The 18663-nt window shown below is 45.2% G+C and overlaps 1 protein-coding gene across 1 annotated transcript in view; it reads left to right on the forward strand.

Annotated features, from left to right (window-relative positions):
* The window catches only part of cdh5 (cadherin 5), a gene marked incomplete at its 5' end in the record, with an annotated part of 42005 nt that extends 35230 nt beyond the window's left edge, over positions 1-6775 (forward strand). The window contains 3 exon segments of the mRNA XM_083651234.1: positions 4810-4873; positions 4976-5108; positions 5364-6775. Of these exon segments, the coding sequence (XP_083507360.1) occupies positions 4810-4873; positions 4976-5108; positions 5364-5754 (588 nt within the window). The 3' untranslated portion in view covers positions 5755-6775.
* Positions 6776-18663: the final 11888 nt, after the last annotated feature.

Consider the following 18663-nt stretch of genomic DNA (forward strand, 5'->3'; position numbering starts at 1 on the left):
GATTTGTTTACCGACGGGGAGAGAAAGCCCCACGTTATAGCCACCCGTCAATCTCTCTCTCTCTCTCTCTCTGCTCAACATTGTTGTAGTAACACCATTTTATTTTGAAATTCAGTTGACGTTGCCATTTCCCACGGATATTGTCGCGTTTTTCCTTCATGGCTTGACAGTCTGCCTGCACGCGCTTAGTCGGCTTGAAAATAGAACTCACGCCTAAACGATAAAATCGGCGCAGGTCAGGCGAGGCGTGGGTACACGCAGGGTTCACGCTCAGGCGCCCTGTGTACACAGCCTCATTGACTAAAAAGGACGCCTATTTAACACATTGAGTGCCAGCCGTTTTTTCAATCCTGTAGGTAAGTTGTGCCAGGGGTGTTTTTGACGATTCTGGCTCATTTTACAACAGCCGAGGATTCTTTTCTGTTAAGACTTCGTGAACACCAATCATCTAAAAAGAACTAATAGAATGTGTGCTTTCTCTGTCTAAAAGAGTTAGTTTGTAGAGTTAGTAGTTATGTAGATATTAGCCGTTGAATACAGCATGGTTTTGGCCTCTGAGAAGGAAAGCTGAGAAAAATGCAGTTTTGTGAAATTCAATCAAACAGCCAGAACAGTCACTTTAACCATTTATTTTTGGCATCAGTGAGACATCAGACATCTGAACAATAGTTGTTTTCAATAATGGAGGAATAATACAAATAATAAAATAAATAAATGTCAAAATAAATACAAAACAAGAGCAGACCACAGGTCACTCAGCTTTTTTTTTTTTATAGGTTTTTTCGGTTAGTGATCAAACCGGTTTGGGCTCGTACACCGAATCCAGAACTGCTCCAAAATGTAATGGGTACTTCCTTGGCCCATGTTACACCCATCCACAAAGTTACATGAAAATCGGCAGGTACTTTTTATGTATTCCTGCTAGCTAGCAAACAATCAAACAAAGAGCAAAAACAATCCCTGGCAGGTTTTTTTTTTTTACGACCCATGCCTACTCAGCGCCAGCGCCGCTGAGCAAGGTTCTTGTCTGAGTGGTACTCCTCATAGCAGCTACCCCTGTGTAATGAGACCCCACATTTGACACACATGTAGCGTGTCTCTCTTCTAAGATTTTTCTTTGCACACATGCTACACCTCCTCGTTGGGGCATCTTTTTTGGGTGTGGCTGGTATGAGGACCATTACATGGCCCGCTAGATTGACCTCCAGCCTGCATTGAGGGTCCAGGTATGGTCGCCGGGGCATGGTTGCAGGTTGGTCACTGCCCCCCGCCCCCACCTCCTCCCCGCCACCCCCCACCTCCTCCCCGCCAGCCCCCACCTCCTCCCCGCCAGCCCCCACCTCCTCCCCGCCACCCCCCACCACAGGTCTGGTCCATGCACCGACAACACTCAGGATGAAATCCAGCAATGTTTCACACTTTCTTTGGCGTTTAGCTGGGTGTTTAGCTTTGTACAGAACAAAGGCGTTATAAAAAGAGATCTGAAACATGTACATGACAAATTTGAAGGGCCACCTGGATGTCTTCCTGGCAAACGGATAGTATGCAATGTTCTGATCCAATCTGTCGACCCCATTCATGTACTTGTTGTAGTCTACCACACACTTGGGTTTTGTGTGTGCGTCCCTCTCTCTGCTGCCTTTCTGCCTGACCTGCACCGTCTCCATCGTGTCGTCGTGCAGCGTGGAAACCATTTTCACGATTCTTTTATCTCGCCAGGCCAGAACCATGGTGCCACCATTGTGGCGCATGACCGTTTCCCCCAGCTTCACGGTGTGGTTGGTGACCATGGTAGCAGGTGGCTCGCCCCTGTTCTTCCTCAGAGTGCCACAGACATGTGTCTGACACTCCAGCAGCTGTGCACACATTCCAACAGAGTTGTAGTAGTTGTCCATGTACAAATGGTACCCCTGCCCTGCCAAGTCCCCGAGGAGGAACTCCACCGTCTCGCCTAGGGTGGACCGCTCACCACAGTACGGCTTCATGTTGTAGCAGTAACCTGTCTGGGAGTCACAGAGGATGTAGGACTTTATCCCATACTTTATGGGTTTCTGTGGGTTGTACACTTTGAAGGCCAACCGCCCACGCCACAGGAGCATCCCCTCATCAATACTGATGTTTTGACTCGGTGTGAACATGTCTCTGAACTTTTCTAACAGGTCGTTCAAAACTGGCCGGACCTTGAACAACTTGTCTGCACCATCAACATCAAAATTGTTACTGAAATGGAGGAATCTTGTTAGCAGTTGAAAGCGGTTGCGAGACATGGTTTTGTTGAAGTGGGGGGTAGCAGTCAGTTCATTTGTGGACCAGTACATGGCCAGTTTAGGCTTCTGGACGATCCCAGTGAGGAAGTATAGTCCCAAGAAGCTCTTGAGTTCTGCCACTGTAGTGTCCTTCCACCTCCCAAGCCTTGAATGTGGCAGAGCCTCACTGACCTGACTGATGCACTGGTGTGCATACAAGTTAGTTTGGACTACAATAGCCTGGAGCAGCTCATCGTCCAGGAAGAGCTGGAAGAAGTCAACTGGTTCAGCAGCACCACCACTATGAGGACCCGGTTCTGCTGTGAAGGGGATGTGGGTTGGCTCCCAGTCAACGTCACTCCAGCCTGGACCTGCAGGCCGTTTCCCACTTCCAGCTCCACTGCCACAATCTGCAAATTATAGAAATACATAATTACCATAAAATAGTGTTTTTTATATGTGTGGTACTGAATGCTGGCTGGAACCTGTGATGTGAAAATAAACCTGATTCTGAAGTGTGCTCTTACCCATTTTCCTGGCACCAGAGGCTGTAGCACCAGTACCGCTACAGCTGGCTGCCTCAGGCTCATCTTCAGACTGTTCAGAGTCTGAAATAAAGTAAAATGAATTGACTGACTGCTGGCTTTTGTATAGTCATAGTAATTACATTTCCACAAGTTACACAAGTCATCTCAAACATCGTCTTACCACTGCTCTCTGGAGCTTCGCTCCTCGACGGGGCCCACTCCTCCTCAGAATCCTCCGCGTCTGGAGAAGACTGGAGGTCACTCGACTCGGACTCAGTCGTGAGCCCTGCAGCCGCAGCCGCGACATGCAGAGGCTCACCCCGTTCATCATCCGAGACCTCGGAATCGGTCTCCGGCACAAGCTCGTTTCGGACGGAAAAGAAATCAAGCAGTGATCTCTGATCGGCCGATCGCTTGCGTGCAGCCGCCGAAGACCGCTTGCGTTTGGCCGGCATGGCACAAACACGCCACCCGCTCCCAACTAAACTGAAATAAAACAACTACTGCTACGACTAGATCAAACTGAACTGAAATAAGGCTAATCTACCGGCTACCAACTCGATCAAACTGAACTAGAATAAACTGAACTAGAATAAAGGCTAAATACTAAAATGAACTGACGCTAACGCTAAATGTGCTAAGCTAACTACAATGAACACTAACTGTAACTACCCGCTAACTAAGTATCTAAACTAAGTCTACTATAAAGACTATACTAAACACTACTACTGTACTAACAACTAACAAACTAAATCAACTACGCTAACCAACTCGCTCTAAATCTGACTCTAAATTGCTAAATTGCTGAAATTCTCTATATATAAATCGCTATGTAATTCTGTCTCTGTCTTTCTCGCTCAAACTTACCTACTACCCACGCTGATCAAAGAGCCCGCCTTCCTTATATAGAAATCTTTGTTAGAGTACTTCCGGGGCAGCGGGAGAGGTCGGATCCACATTCACATATTGCCCAAGGGCGCCAGCTAGTGGAAACCACTGAAAAAGATGTAAGACGAGATAGCTCGTCTATGGCACTCAACCGTTGGATTATGTAAGACGAGATATCTCGGCTATGGCACTCAACGTGTTAAAAGCGTGGGTAAAGGCAAGGCGTAGGCAAGGCTTGGGTGTCCTGTGTGAACGTAGCCTTAGTCCAACAGTGAAGGTGGTTGGAGTTTCTAGCTGAGACAAAAAGATAGATATTGACAAAACAATATCCACGTCATAGGCTACTATATATTTGCTGTGAATTCAGGTATCTACCACTGACTAGCTAGTTAGCACTTCTTACCAAATAGTCCCACTGCAAGTCCAGATGCCACACTGCCTCTTTATGATCGGACCGGATTCTCACTTACTACAGCCAATTTCTCCACCGGCACTGTCTCCATCTTTGTAGTCCTTGTGGGGAAACAGACAGCCTCCGACATAGCATGAAAACCCAGCCTCTCCTTTGAAAGGTGAACGCCAAATCTCTGCCAAAAAGCCACTGGATGAGTGCAGTACTACTTTGCAACTGCTTTTTGTGTAGTAGGGCCATATGATTTCCGCAAAATGGAAAAAAAAAAAGACGGAATCATGGAATTTGGTAATACAAATTGAATCAACTGTAAATACTGCAGAATTTCCCATAATTTGGCTAAAATTGATTAAAAAAAAACAGGCCTAATTATCAAAATCAAAAGTAGACCCAATTATTGTAGTAACCTAAATTATTTCATAATTGTAAAATAGGCCTAGAGAAATTATTCCATTTTGGATTGGGGTGTTCTGCATGGTACCCTTGCATCACCTCACACAACTTGGTTTTCAGTTTGAGAAACATGATGAAGAGGCTGTCTGAGAGAGCCAACACATCACAAAAACAAAAAATATCAATCCTAACCCCTGAATTAAAATTAAAATGGAAAAAAAAGAATAAAATAGAATTTAGAAAAAAATAAAACAAATTTCATATGGCTCTATTTTTGTGGCATCTGTTTTAATGTAAAACAGCCTTAAGGTGTTTTAGGGTGGTGGCGGCTTTTAATTCCCAGTTGCAACAGCTGAGTAGCACATTGGCTTGTTTGGTTCAGGAGAAGAGTAAGTTGGAGGACTGTGGTTTGTTCTGGGAAGCTCCCAGGTATGAATGCTTACAAACCTAGTACAACCTACATGGAACAAATACAGAAATAATACGATCTCCTCTTCTGTGCTTTCTAGTCATAGTGATCCTGATAGTGATGAGGAAGCGCTACCAGAAGGAGTCTCTGGCCAGCATGAAGAACAGCGGGGAGATCCACGAGCAGCTGGTCACGTACGACGAGGAGGGCGGAGGAGAGATGGACACCAACGGGTACGTGGAGGAAACAAAATACTCTGCTCTCTGTCTGACCTGTTTGACTCTTTCAATAGTATAAATAGATGATCATTTTTTGGGGGCGTGATTGACAGGTCATCTGTCCAGTGATCACGCAGCTTGCTGATCATGGACCAATAGCAAGCGGCTCTGTGGGAAACCCCCGGTCTCGCACAGCTGAGTTGCGCGAGAACCATGATGGCCTTTTTTACAGTCAATGCTTAAATGACAATCTGCTTCTCTCTCTCGCAGCTACGACGTCTCCATCCTCACCTCGGCTCGCCACGACGGCTCCATGCTCCGCCACCCGGACCTGCACCCCCACCCGTCCCTCTACGCCATGGTGCAGAAACAAGCGCCCCTGCAGCCGGCTCAGCCCACGGCGTGCAAGGGCGACATGGCCGTGATGATCGAGGTGAAGAAGGACGAGGCGGACCACGACCGCGACGGCATCCCGTACGACACGCTGCACATCTACGGCTACGAGGGGCCCGAGTCTCTGGCCGGGAGCCTCAGCTCCCTGGAGAGCTCCTCCACCGGGTCCAACTTGGATTACGACTTCCTGAACGACTGGGGACCGAGGTTCAGGACCCTGGCCGAGCTGTACGGAGTGGACGGACCGGAACGCATCAGTCCGTACTGATGGAGAGCATCTACAGATGAGCGTAGCCTACATGATGCCCAAACACACACACACACACTAGTGGTCAAAAACAGCCATATAAATACACCCACACATGGCCAAAGCAGACACCTACACAGCGAGGGAGAGTTCACCCCAAAATCAAAAATACATATTTTTCCTCTTACCTGTAGTGCTATTTATCCATGATTCTAGATCGTTTTGGTGCGAGTTGCTGAGTTTTGGAGATATCGCCGGTGGGGCTTGTCTGCCTTCTCTCAAATACGACGGAACTGGATGGCACTCGGCTTGTGGTGCTCCAAGCGCCAAAAAGTACTTTTCAGAAATCATCACCCCGGTTACTCAAGATAATCCAGAGACCTTGTTGTGAGCAGTTTCATAGGAACTATTTTCCTTCGACCAAACTACACCTGCTAGTTGCTAGCGGTTGTAGTTCGGCTGGCCCTTTAAACACACACACGCACAAGCACACACACACACACACACACATTTAATCACATCACTTTTGCTAGTGGAGGAGAGCTGAGATCGAGCGGCCAACGCGGTCTCCAAAGACTTCTCCGGCGTCTGAAAAGAGAATGGGGAGGCTCTCGTTTTCCGGTGTTTCCAGTCCCGAGCGACGTTTGTAATCCGTCGTAGTTCAGTGAGTTTGTCTCGACGCCTCATCCGGTCTGGTCCCTCCCGGCCTAAATAAGAGCTTCAGCGAATTCCAGGAAGCCCCACAAGTTAAATCAAGTGGTTTTTCATGTCGGATATCTCAATCTCTAATTTGATGTAATCTCACCCTCTGCTTCCTCCATGGCGATGTTGGGAAGATAATTTGTAAAAGACACCGTGTGACGCTGTAGCAGGCTGCTTCACAGATGTGCAAGACCAGGGATTATTAGCAACGTTGTGACGTCCACACAATGCCAGTATTTTTTTCTTCCATCGGAGTGCGTTGATGTTTAACGTGCGATATCATAACCCCCTTTTATTCTACCTGTGACGATCCTTCAAGACTGTACTCGCCACCGGATGTTGCCATCTTTAGTCTGACCTAAACTATGACATCACAGTGAGATACTTCCTGCTCTGTAACGTTTGTCTCTCCAATCAGACGACCCTCCAAGCACCCTAGCAGCCAATCAGAGTTTGTTTGGGATGATGAAGTGGACTGATCATGTTGCTGTTGGCCAACAATGTCACTGAATTGAGATATGATGTCCTCTTGCATTTAATCCGTGTCTCAGCTCCCATTTTTCATCCCCCTTTCGTCATCAATGATGTTTACATGCTCAGTATTCCAGGTCATATTTCACATCCTGATTAAGGTCAGAATAAGCTCTTTCTCACATCCCAATTATGATTATCCCTCAAATATGATGATAATTAACCATGGAGATCAGAACCTACTGTGATGTACCACAAAAAACAGCATCAAAATGGCTTAATATCCTGGCTGATATCAGTAGACCTACATCCTCTCATCAGGATATGACCTCATCATCTGGGTTCTTGTATATGGGATCTGGCATTTACAAATAGAGACTCAAAAACAATATTTAAGTACACTGACTAATGGAATTTTAATGTGTATATGGGGGTTGTATTTCAATCCAAATGGGGATGCAGAATGGTGCAAGTAAAAGCAACCTATTCTTGCTTTCTTCGCTTTGTCATACTCTTTTGTTGTTGTTGTTTCTGTCTTACACTTGCCTGTAATCTCTTCTAACGTTGATATCTATTTTTGATACTAAATATAAAGGGACCAAACACATGGGGACAAAGGTGATTTTATTTTGATCTCAAGATGCTGTTTTGATTTGTAAATATGCTCACTCGGGGGTTTAGTGTCACCACACGGGTTTGGACTCAAAGAGGTTTGAACTGTTTGATCACTGCCAGTCGCATCAATCTTTGAAGCTCAATGCATCAGTTATTGTGTGACAAAATGTTGTAATTTACCTTTTTGGTGAACCCACTTTCTGTCAACATTTCTTGTTTACATTTTGTCTACTTCAGTTAGTGATTTCCTACATTTCCCAGAATGCCTTTGGACAACCCCCAGAGATCAGGCGTGAACTTGTATTCTTGCAAGCTGAGCTTGCATTCAGCTGTGGGTTATAATGTAGGTAGGGAGAGTGCTAGTGATGGAGTACAGTATTTCCAGCAAAGGAGAAGGTTGCCCTCGTTACTGCATTGCATTCTGGTCTATTGAGAAACTGTTCTCTTCTATGATGGATTTCTAACCCTGCTGTTTAACGTCAATCTTCTGCTATCAACCTCCATTTTTGTCATACAGTATATAAGAAAATACACCACAATAGGACAGAATGGGGTAAAAAATGTAAAGTTCATGGAGAAGGTAAAGGCTGTCCATCTGCATCTATATTACCGACATTGTAATGATACAAAGCGGGTGGAAAATGGGCAAAGCCTTCCTTTCACAGTGTCAAAGTGTTTTTCGGGTGGATTTTTCCTTAAAATGACACATAGCCTCCTATTTTTCCCTTTGTGTTTCTGAAACCCACCAACCATCATGAAGGAGGGTTCATGTTAGTGAGTCAGTCATTTCCCCCAGTGGTCATCTCTGATTCTAAAGACGGAAAAGCAAAGACAGACAGACAGGCAGAGAGACAGACAGACAGAGAGACAGAACAGAGAGAGAGACAGGCAGGCAGACAGACAAACAGGCAGGCAGACAGACAGGCAGGCAGAGAGACAGATAGAGGCAGACAGACAGACAGAGAGACGGACAGACGGACAGACAGACAGGCAGAGAGGCAGACAGACAGACGGACAGAGAGACAGACAGACAGGCAGACAGACGGACAGACAGACAGGCAGACAGACAGACAGAGAGACAGACAGACAGGCAGAGAGACAGACAGACAGGCAGACAGACAGACAGAGAGACAGACAGACAGACAGACAGACAGAGAGACAGACAGGCAGACAGGCAGACAGACAGACAGGCAGGCAGACAGACAGACAGACAGACAGCATCAGGCAGCCAGAAAGGAAGCGCCGCTGCTGCTGCTGTTCCTCAGACAGAGTTGGAGTGCGTTGCCGGGTTTGATTTGACAGAACTCAGCAACACTTATTGTTGAGATGAGAGAGCACCAGGTCTCAGAGGCCCGCTGGACCAAGAGTCATTCAGACAACTCAGGAAACCCGGAGTGGCAGAGACGGCTATCTAGAAGGCTGAGGGCTGCTGAGGTGGCTCTGAGGTGGCTCCAATCACTTTAACCTCGCATCCTCTCAGCTCCTGTAGGTCAGCCAGCATCTCTACATCATGCTCTCGTTCAAAGCTGCCTGACTCCCATCATTCACAAACACGCCTCAGATTCTGATTTTCAACTGGAACTATGTAATTCACTAGGTTAGGTTAGTTTAGTTTAGTTAACATGGCAATATTTAAACACATGAATGAAAAAATGCGTATGAAACCGCCAAGGTTGATGCATATGGGTGACAAACACAACATTGTGTTTCTTGTGTATGTTTCAGTCGTCGTCGGTGTGCCTCAGCTATATAAAAAAAAAATGTTTTTTTTTCCCATTCCGGGTTTGGAGAATGTTGTTTATTTGTTCTACTATTTATTCTGTTTTGTTTTGAGTTGACTTTGCTTCCTGAAATGCTGTCTTGCTAGGAACGCCGTTTGATAAACCCTGGAGACAATAGGTGGAAGCCATCTCACGTCTTTCCTGTCGGCTTCATATACACTTAGAGCGACCATTACCTCCCTCGTTCGCTCTCTCCCTCTCTCTCTCTGTCTCTCTCTCCCTCTCTGTCTCCCTAATTCTCTCTCTACACCCTCCCACCCTCTAATCAGCTAAACCAAACAGTGGCGTCAACTTCCTGTCCATCTGGGAGTTAAGTCCCGCCCCTTCCTGTCTGTGTTATCTCCCCAGTGAGCCAACACATTGTGCTCCCTTCCTGTTGGCTTGGCCTGGGAAACGATCTTGGAGAGGAAGAGAGCGAGAGAGAACAATGTAGAGCACTGAGCAGTGATGGTTTTACCAGCTGAGCAGCACCTGAAGATGTGTTTGTGGTGAAAATGCTGAGAGGCACATTGTGTTTTGGTGCCGGTGGTGTTAAGGTCATGAAACAATCATGGCAACGTTGATGAGAACTATTACTGTTAAATCAGTGTGGATTGCATCGATGAAATCCTTATACGAGGCGACGTCACGCTTTGGCGGCCCCAAGTGGCAGCGAGAGACAAATGTTTGAGTTTTTTGGAGGTTTGAAGGACTTGATTACTCGCACAAATGATGTGATGAGGTGACGTCTCCTTAGTGAGGGTTAGTGATGTGATGTGATGAGGTCTGGTAGTGGGAAGGACTTTGGTGAAAATCAGAAATCTTTCCGCAGCGCATTCAGCCAGCGTCGGTGAATCCAGCTTTCTGGATGTAGCGTTTCATTTGGTATTTCACTCTGAAGTCTTGATTTGTCACTTCCTCTGCTCTGATCTCAGTGACGCAAGAATTTCATTTGTGCAAATAGAGCCAATCCGCTGGGACGCTCCTCTCTCTTGTGGCCCCATTTGTGATTGAGGCTGATAAGACTAATTTTTACATAAAAAAAAATTACATTATTGCAGCTTTAAGCGATAAAAGTATATGATACGGGGGGGGGGCGGTTGATCTACAGTAGTTGCCATCATCTTTCTCACCTTGGTATGACAACTGTTGAATGTGTCGTAGTACAAGTTTTGATAGCACTTTACTTTACAACTCGGTAATAACATGGTAATAGGGGGGTAATAGTGTGATAATAAAGAAGTACTATTAATAATAATAATAATAATACATGTTATACGATGTAAAGTAATAACCAAGTAACAGCTTGGTATTAACACTGACGGCCCGCAATCGGGGCAGCATATTTATTTATAGCTGGGAAGTCTTTCCAGGTAATCCCTACCAAAGTAATAACCAGGTAATTAAATTATAGCTTGGTATTAACGATGGGTATATCTGAGTAATTAGACTGAAATGTATGTAATAGGCTAAGGGCCAGGGTAACAGGGTCAGAAACAAATAGCAATAATGGAGAAATTTAATTTCATGGATTAAACTAAGCATCTACGTAGGGATTACCTGGAAACAAGCAATCTGCCAGCCCTGATAGCCCACTAGTGTTAATACCAAGCTATTACCTGGTTATTACTTATTATATGTTATGGTTATAACACTATTACCCCCTATTAGTATATGTTGTTACCAAGCTGTAATGTAAAGTGCTACCCAATTCATTAGTCATTTCAGATCCACGGTTGTGGTGGTTTTATGTTACCTTTATGTTATATTTGTTTTTTGTTATTATTATAAAGATTTTAAACACCAAGCAAGAGGACAGAGAAGGCAGAGTTGTCTGGCAGAGTTGTAGCAGGGAAAGGGAGGGTGGTGTTAAATGTTTTCTTATTTCTCGTACGAGATAGGGTCTCTGATTACTCTTTCCATTTTGAAACACTCCAACAGATAGCGGTGCTCTGTAAACTAGTTCTCTAACAACAATAAGGTTTGGCAATATTCAGGGTGTTGGAAACGGTAGACATTTTTCTCAGACAAGGACTTGACAGTACATGAAATTCTTTTTGCATTTTTATACGATTGTTTATTTGAATAGTGGCTCTGTCATTTTTGGAATTCAACTCTTAATGTAGAGAGGAGAAATGCCAATAAATTGGCTAAGGAGTGCTGCTTCACGACTGCAGGTGTTGTTTTTTTGGTTCTCACTCTTCACCAAGTTGAATTTACTATTAAGTCAAGATTCAAGATTCTTGAATCTTGACTTAATAGTAAATTCAACTTGGTGAAGAGTGAGACCATCTTTGTTTCAACTCTTAGTGTGTTCCTTACAGCCCAGTGTGTAAAACTCATAGGGTTTTGTGCCATTTTTCAGTCAGTTTGGGCATGGACTCTCTATCCACAGTGACTAGCCATGAGTAGCTAACCGTAGTAGAATTAGTTTCAATTAGTAAATCGCCAACATTAAAATAAAAGCCAACAGCAGATGAGAGATCAAATATGGCCCAGTCCCCCGCGCACGCTGGAGGAAATACTGTCGTCTCCATTGCCTCATAATAGCACCTGTGGTAACATTGCTTTTCCATTTGCAGTGGGAAATCATGCATGCAGTGCATTAGGGCACACACACACACACACACACACACACACACACACACACACACACACACACACACAGTGTAAACGCTTAGAGTGGTTTCATGCAGTGCATTAGGGCACACACACAGTGTAAACGCTGCATTAGGGCACACACACAGTGTAAACGCTTAGATTGGTTTCTGTGCAGTGCATTAGGGCACACACACACACACACACACAGTGTAAACGCTTAGAGTGGTTTCTGTGCAGTGCATTAGGGCACACACACAGTGTAAACGCTGCATTAGGGCACACACACAGTGTAAACGCTGCATTAGGGCACACACACAGTGTAAACGCTCAGAGTGGTTTCTGTGCAGTGCATCAGGGCACACACACAGTGTAAACGCTGCATTAGGGCACACACACAGTGTAAACGCTTAGAGTGGTTTCTGTGCAGTGCATTAGGGCACACACACAGTGTAAACGCTGCATTAGGGCACACACACAGTGTAAACGCTCAGAGTGGTTTCTGTGCAGTGCATTAGGGCACACACACAGTGTAAACGCTGCATTAGGGCACACACACAGTGTAAACGCTCAGAGTGGTTTATGTGCAGTGCATTAGGGCACACACACAGTGTAAACGCTGCATTAGGGCACACACACAGTGTAAACGCTGCATTAGGGCACACACACAGTGTAAACGCTGCATTAGGGCACACACACAGTGTAAACGCTTAGAGTGGTTTCTGTGCAGTTTCTGGGTGCATATTGAGACGTGATGCAACAAAATGCAAAATAAGCCTAGGGTTATTTCAAGGGTGATTTTTCAGTCTGCCACTCCAAGAGAGAAATGGAGGAGTCGTATTCCCAAACACTATTTATCCATTTTGGGAAAGGTGTGTGTGTGTGTGTGTGGGGCGGGGGAGGGGATCACTCCCATGGCATTCATTATAATGCAAAGATATTCTGTAAAAGGGGAATAATTTTCTCAACATGACTTACAAGATAGTAAGATATGTTGATTTACTATCATTTAAAAAGCCATATACTGTACTTGGTTTTAATTGTTGGCTATCAATCATTTTATGGAAGCATGTGTTTCTGCTATGAAGTTGTGAATCATTTTCAATCAAAACACTTCAAATGAATCACCTGCCATATGAAAATATATTTGTACTTTTGCCTTGAATGCACCCAGATGTATAGGCCCACAATCCTCTTCGGGTTCCGACCCTTAGTTAGAAATAAACCAGGCCTTAAAAGTGATTCAACTGTAATTGCAATATTGTATATTCTATGTGGCTAATATTCATCCATACACGCCATGTTATTGAGTGTAATTTGGTGTCAAACACTATAGATGAAAATGTGCCTAATAGTCACACATTTCTGGCCTCACCTTGTTTTTTATTTGCTAAACTTGGTATATTTCTTCATCTGCTGTAAAGAGTAAAAAAATACTCATTTTCTACAAATGAAATAGACTTTTGAGATGTTTTTTGTGTGTGTGTGTGTGTGTGTGTGTGTGTGTGTGTGTGTGTGTGTGTGTGTGTGTGTGTGCGTGCGTGCGCGTTCGTGCGTGCGTGTGCGTGCGTGCACGGTTGTGATGTAATCTGTGTCAACATTGCAGCACCCGAACCGATAAGGAGAGCAATCACAGAGAAATGTGTTATTTTTCCCTGTATAGATGGAGTGGACGTCTTCAAAGGAGCAACACGTGCCTTTATTATTTGTTTAAAATAAGTCATTTTTAATGGTGGACACAATGTTTTCTATATTGTTTTTAAGGTGTATAGCAACTACTTTTTATTACCTGACATCTTTTTTTATATGTGAATAAATATAAACACTCAAATAAGTTCTGTTGTTTTGGTGGTGCTGTTACTGGTGGTGTTGTTGCTTTTAAGGGGATTTCAATAAATGCTCACTTAGCCATATAACACCCTGTATAATTCAAATTTAACAGATTTTTTTTACGAAACAATATCAGGTATGAAAATGATTTGCTGAAATAATCATTTGAAAGATTCTAATTTATTAGGATGTTGTACTTTCTGTGATTTTTGTGAAAGCATTTGGTTATTATTATCGCTTACACGTCTTAAAGACTTAACATGAATCATGAAAATATATAATTTAATTTAAGGTATGACATCATGCATTCTCCTAGACACACACACATGCCTTATGCCCATGAAAGGAGAAAGCATAAGTTGTTAATAATGTAATCCCATAGTGAATCAGATCAAGGTTGTGATTACTGGTGCCGACCCATGACATCATTTGTGGCGGATTTTCACTAACTAACCATACAGTTCCTGTCCTGAGGCTGAATTGACACAGCAATAGAATCATCTAACCTAGATAGTTCTACTGTCTGATCCCATGTGATGAAGCTGACCTCTGACCTGTACTCTGTGAGGGAAAACTCTTGATTCATCACCCTGAGCGTTCACATGCAATCAGAGTCCTGCTGAATTGTGTTGTGTTCTGTCAAGTCAAGTGTGTCATTAGAGAACCGTGTCACCTCTGGGCCAGTTGATTCAGGGGTTTGCATTCCTCCATAAAAGGGCTTAGACCATATGTGATGATTTCCATAATGAGACATGCCTATGTGTATAAGATCACATGGATAACAGCACGGATCGAGAAACAGATGTAGAGAGAGAATGCGAGGAGAGGGGGGGGGGTCCACTGCCAAAGTGACGTCGGTTCCCCCCGATCACAGCACCTCTTGGGTTCTTCCTTCCACAGGCAGCGACAGTGTTTGGTCTCCTGTGTGCCAGGAATGTTCTTCAACAGTGTTTTGTTTTTGAATGAGTGTTACAGTTCGTCCACCTCTCTCGTAGATATGATAGTATTAATTGTCCATACGTCTTTCCTATTTTCATTCCTTTCTCTTGGCTGTCATCATAGAGGGGGGGGGGTGGAGTGGTGTGTTTAGCGTGGGGAGTGACGTCACACCAAAGTGTTTATAAGTGACAGATGTGAAAGGGTCTGGAGACGCCACATGTGCTCAGGTTGAGGGTTGAACCTGCTCTCTCATCTGTGAGAAGCACAGGGCGGACCTGCCAGTGTCGGACCTGCCAATTCTGGTGTTGTTCTATGGCAAATGCCAATCGAGCTCCACGGTGCCGGGCAGTGAGCACAGGGCACACACGACAGAGCTCCACGGTGCCGGGCAGTGAGCACAGGGCACACACTACAGGACGTCGGGCCCTCGCTCAGGGCACCCTCATGAAGTCTGATGTCTCAGTGCTGTCATCGTGTGATTGGCTTATTGATGCACCACCTCCCACTCCCTTGTAACCAATGAGAAATCATCCTCTGGAGTGGAGGCTTTTATAACTGTTGTAAATCTGTCTTCACTGTTTGACTCTGAACAAGACGCTGCTCGCGTCGAAACATCAGTTTTTGATTGTTTGCTCAGAGACATTCACACCAGTGGCCTGCTGGAGGTCCTTTTGTAATGCTCTGGCAGTGCTCATCCTGTTTCCTCCTCCTTGCACAAAGGAGCAGATAGCGGTCCTGCTGATGGGTTAAGGACCTTCTACGGCCCTGTCCAGCTCTCCTAGAGTAACTAACTGCCTGTCTCCTGGAATCTCCTCCATGCTCTTGAGAAACCTTCTGGTTTCAATGGCACGTATTGATGTGCCATCCCGGAGGAGTTGGACTACCTGTGCAACCTCTGTAGGGTCCAGGTAGCGCAGCATGCTACCAGTGGTGACACTGACCTCTGTAGGGTCCAGGTAGCGCAGCATGCTACCAGTGGTGACACTGACCTCTGTAGGGTCCAGGTAGCGCAGCATGCTACCAGTGGTGACACTGACCCTATAGCCAAATGCAAAACTAGTGACAAGGAGGGGGTAAATGTAAAAAATGTGTTCCTTTAATGTTTTTTGAGCAGTGTATATTAAAGTATAATATCACTTTTGGGACAGTTATAGCTACCAAACTAAACCAGTAAACTGAGGCCTGCTTTATCCCTGAATACTATTACATGGAGACCACAAACAGATAATCCTTTGAAACCTGATCAAAGTAGGCTGAGTTTTGAAGTGGGAGCTATGTGTTTACACGCAAAGGAGTTGATATGGAGAGCTGTAATCCAGTTTAGAGCACACGCTGCATTTTGTCACGCACGTCCGCTTCTTTTTACGATCATTGGTAGCCTGTAAAATAGTACAGAGTCAGATGTGAAACGGTGGCAGGAGGAGACTTGTGAATCTCCACATTGGGTCTCCAGGGGAACTGTTATGTTTTAATTCAGTTTCTGTGCAAATATTACGTTTTGTAACACAAACATCTGCAGACTAAATACTGTACAGCGCACAAGCACACACACACACACACACACACACACACACACACACACACACACACACACACACACACACACACACACACACACACACACACACACACACACACACACAGGCTCCAGTTTTACATCATTTGTTGCTTTGAGACTTTGTGACAAATCTGTTTGTTGAGTCTTTTGCAAATAAATGTGATTTATGGCAATGAATGTCAACAAGATTGTCCTGTGGGTTGGTAGAACTTGGCACCGACACTGCAAGACGTAGCGGTTCAATTGATCATTTGGTAATCGAGGCTATATGGCACTAAGACAGGGATTGATTTTCACCAAAAACCTGTCTAGCGACTAATTCCTTCAGCTTTACAACAGAAATATCTTCCTATACGTTAAAACACAGTAGACCGCATGAGGTTCATAATCTTCTTTAGGTTTGGGTTGGAATCTAAGTGATTTTTTTTTAAACATACCAGCTCCTCCCTATAGACCCACTGGAAACAGGCCTGCTCCTCATTGCTCTGCCCGGGAGTTGAACACGCGCTGCAGTCAACCATCACAAAAGCAGCGCTGTGGCGAGAGCGGCATCAAATGTCCCGCTGACACTCTGACAAACAAACCCGGGTTCAAGGCAACCGCTACACAAGAACAATTAGCTGTTGCAGATGTAGCCTGTAGAGGGCCCACCATGTCTTACTGTTCGCTAAATCACTGCCACGCTTTGGAGGCCTTCCCAAAGAGAAACTGTCATGGTAACTCGTCATTTCTAAGGCCACCAAGCCAACTGGTCGTCAGCAATGTCTGGGCCATCGGTGAGCGTCTGTCGCCTCCGATTTTGCGGTGTGTGTCGTCGCGTCGTTGGCTCGTAGCCGGCGGCTTTTTCAGCTGACTACATGCTGAGTTGGCGTCGGGCCGTCGGTGGGAGAAATCACTCTGATTGGCTTTGAGTGAATGAGAAGAGATCGGCACACACAAACATTCTCCTCATTTTTCAACTTCATCTCATCTGATCACTCCAATACACTGAAGAATTCACAACGACGTGGCCTTCAGGAGAGCCCCGAGCCTGCTGCATGATAAGTGTTCTGGAGCGGATGGGTCCAGATTGGAATGACTCAGGCTTACTAGCAGAGGTGTTCTTGGCCGTTAGGTGATAAGCCTGATTCGTCACTTGCATCCATTGTCGCAGGCATACCGGTTACAGCATGTTGGAGGTCCTGCGTACCCATATCCTGCTCTCGACCTGGATAGCCTGGTCTGGGGTATTGGCCCAAGGGGAGCTATACATCTCGGCCTCCTGAATCATCACTCTGTATGGGACTCCGTAGTCGTGACATAGTTAGAATGAGAACGTGAGTCGAACGTTTCGAGTGCCTCTCTTATAGTGGCCGATGATGTCATGTCAAATGATGATGTCATATTGCGGTCTGGATGGTTCATCATGGTATCATCGGTTAACACCGAAATTATGTCATAGTTGTGATGTCATCTGTGGTTTCCATTGGAAACCACAGATGAAACCACAGATGTGGTTTCCATTGTGATGGCAAGATGTCATCACTCTCGATTGCCATAACGTCACATGATGTCTGATGTCATGCGTCCCATTGTGATGTCATCGGCGCGGTGATGATGTCATCCCTCTCGATAGATCCAGGAAATAGTCTTGGGGGGCTGGGTGGACCCGGAGGCCCAGGATAAACCCAGGATAAGCCCCCGAGGTAACAATAAGCTTCTTTCTTTCTTCTTCCACAAGCAAAACCAGGCAAGGGCAGATAACACCAGTGCCATTTGCAACTTTTTGACATATTCTGGATTAGAAGTAGCTATATTATGAAACTGTTTAAGTGGTGAGCGAGAGTGATGTGAAAATGGGAGGCAAACACAGTTTTGTTTCATGTTCTGGTTTGTATATGCGCAGACCTCCCGCTAAAGTGCACACGTTAACGATTAACGGGCCTTTATACTGCAGGGAGTGAGTTGAACCAACCCACGCAGGACTCACAGTCATTCGGTTACACTAAGGCTCATCTAGGCGCAGAATATGTGCTGGTTGACGGTCAACTGTAGTCTTTGCGGTGTGTTCAAAGTGCAACTTTTTGGCCCAGACACAGTGAGGCAACGCAAGAGTCGCCCTTGGTTGCCGCTAGTGTTAGAACCCCTCATGTATCTCAATGGGCTGACTCAACAAAGGACGGTGCTGCGTCTCTACACGACAGGATTGGGGATTCTAGAGCAGGTAGGCCTACTTAGACGTCTGTTCAGATGTGCGTTTACTGCGGGGGTTGAATCCGCGATCCTGTCTGCCTGGGCTGGGCTATAGCAGCTAAATGCTAACTCTGCTGAATGGGGAGAACGGGAGGATTTCCCCCACTCTATGACGAGACGCCGCCTGAATGTGTGATGAGGTGAAAAAGGCACCATTGTGTGGACTCACACAATGGTGCAAGCAGTTACTTTTTTTTGTTGCATAAAACAATACACAGCAGGATA

Source organism: Poromitra crassiceps (genome assembly GCF_964638095.1).
Source record: "Poromitra crassiceps genome assembly, chromosome: 14".
Taxonomy (NCBI): domain Eukaryota; kingdom Metazoa; phylum Chordata; class Actinopteri; order Beryciformes; family Melamphaidae; genus Poromitra; species Poromitra crassiceps.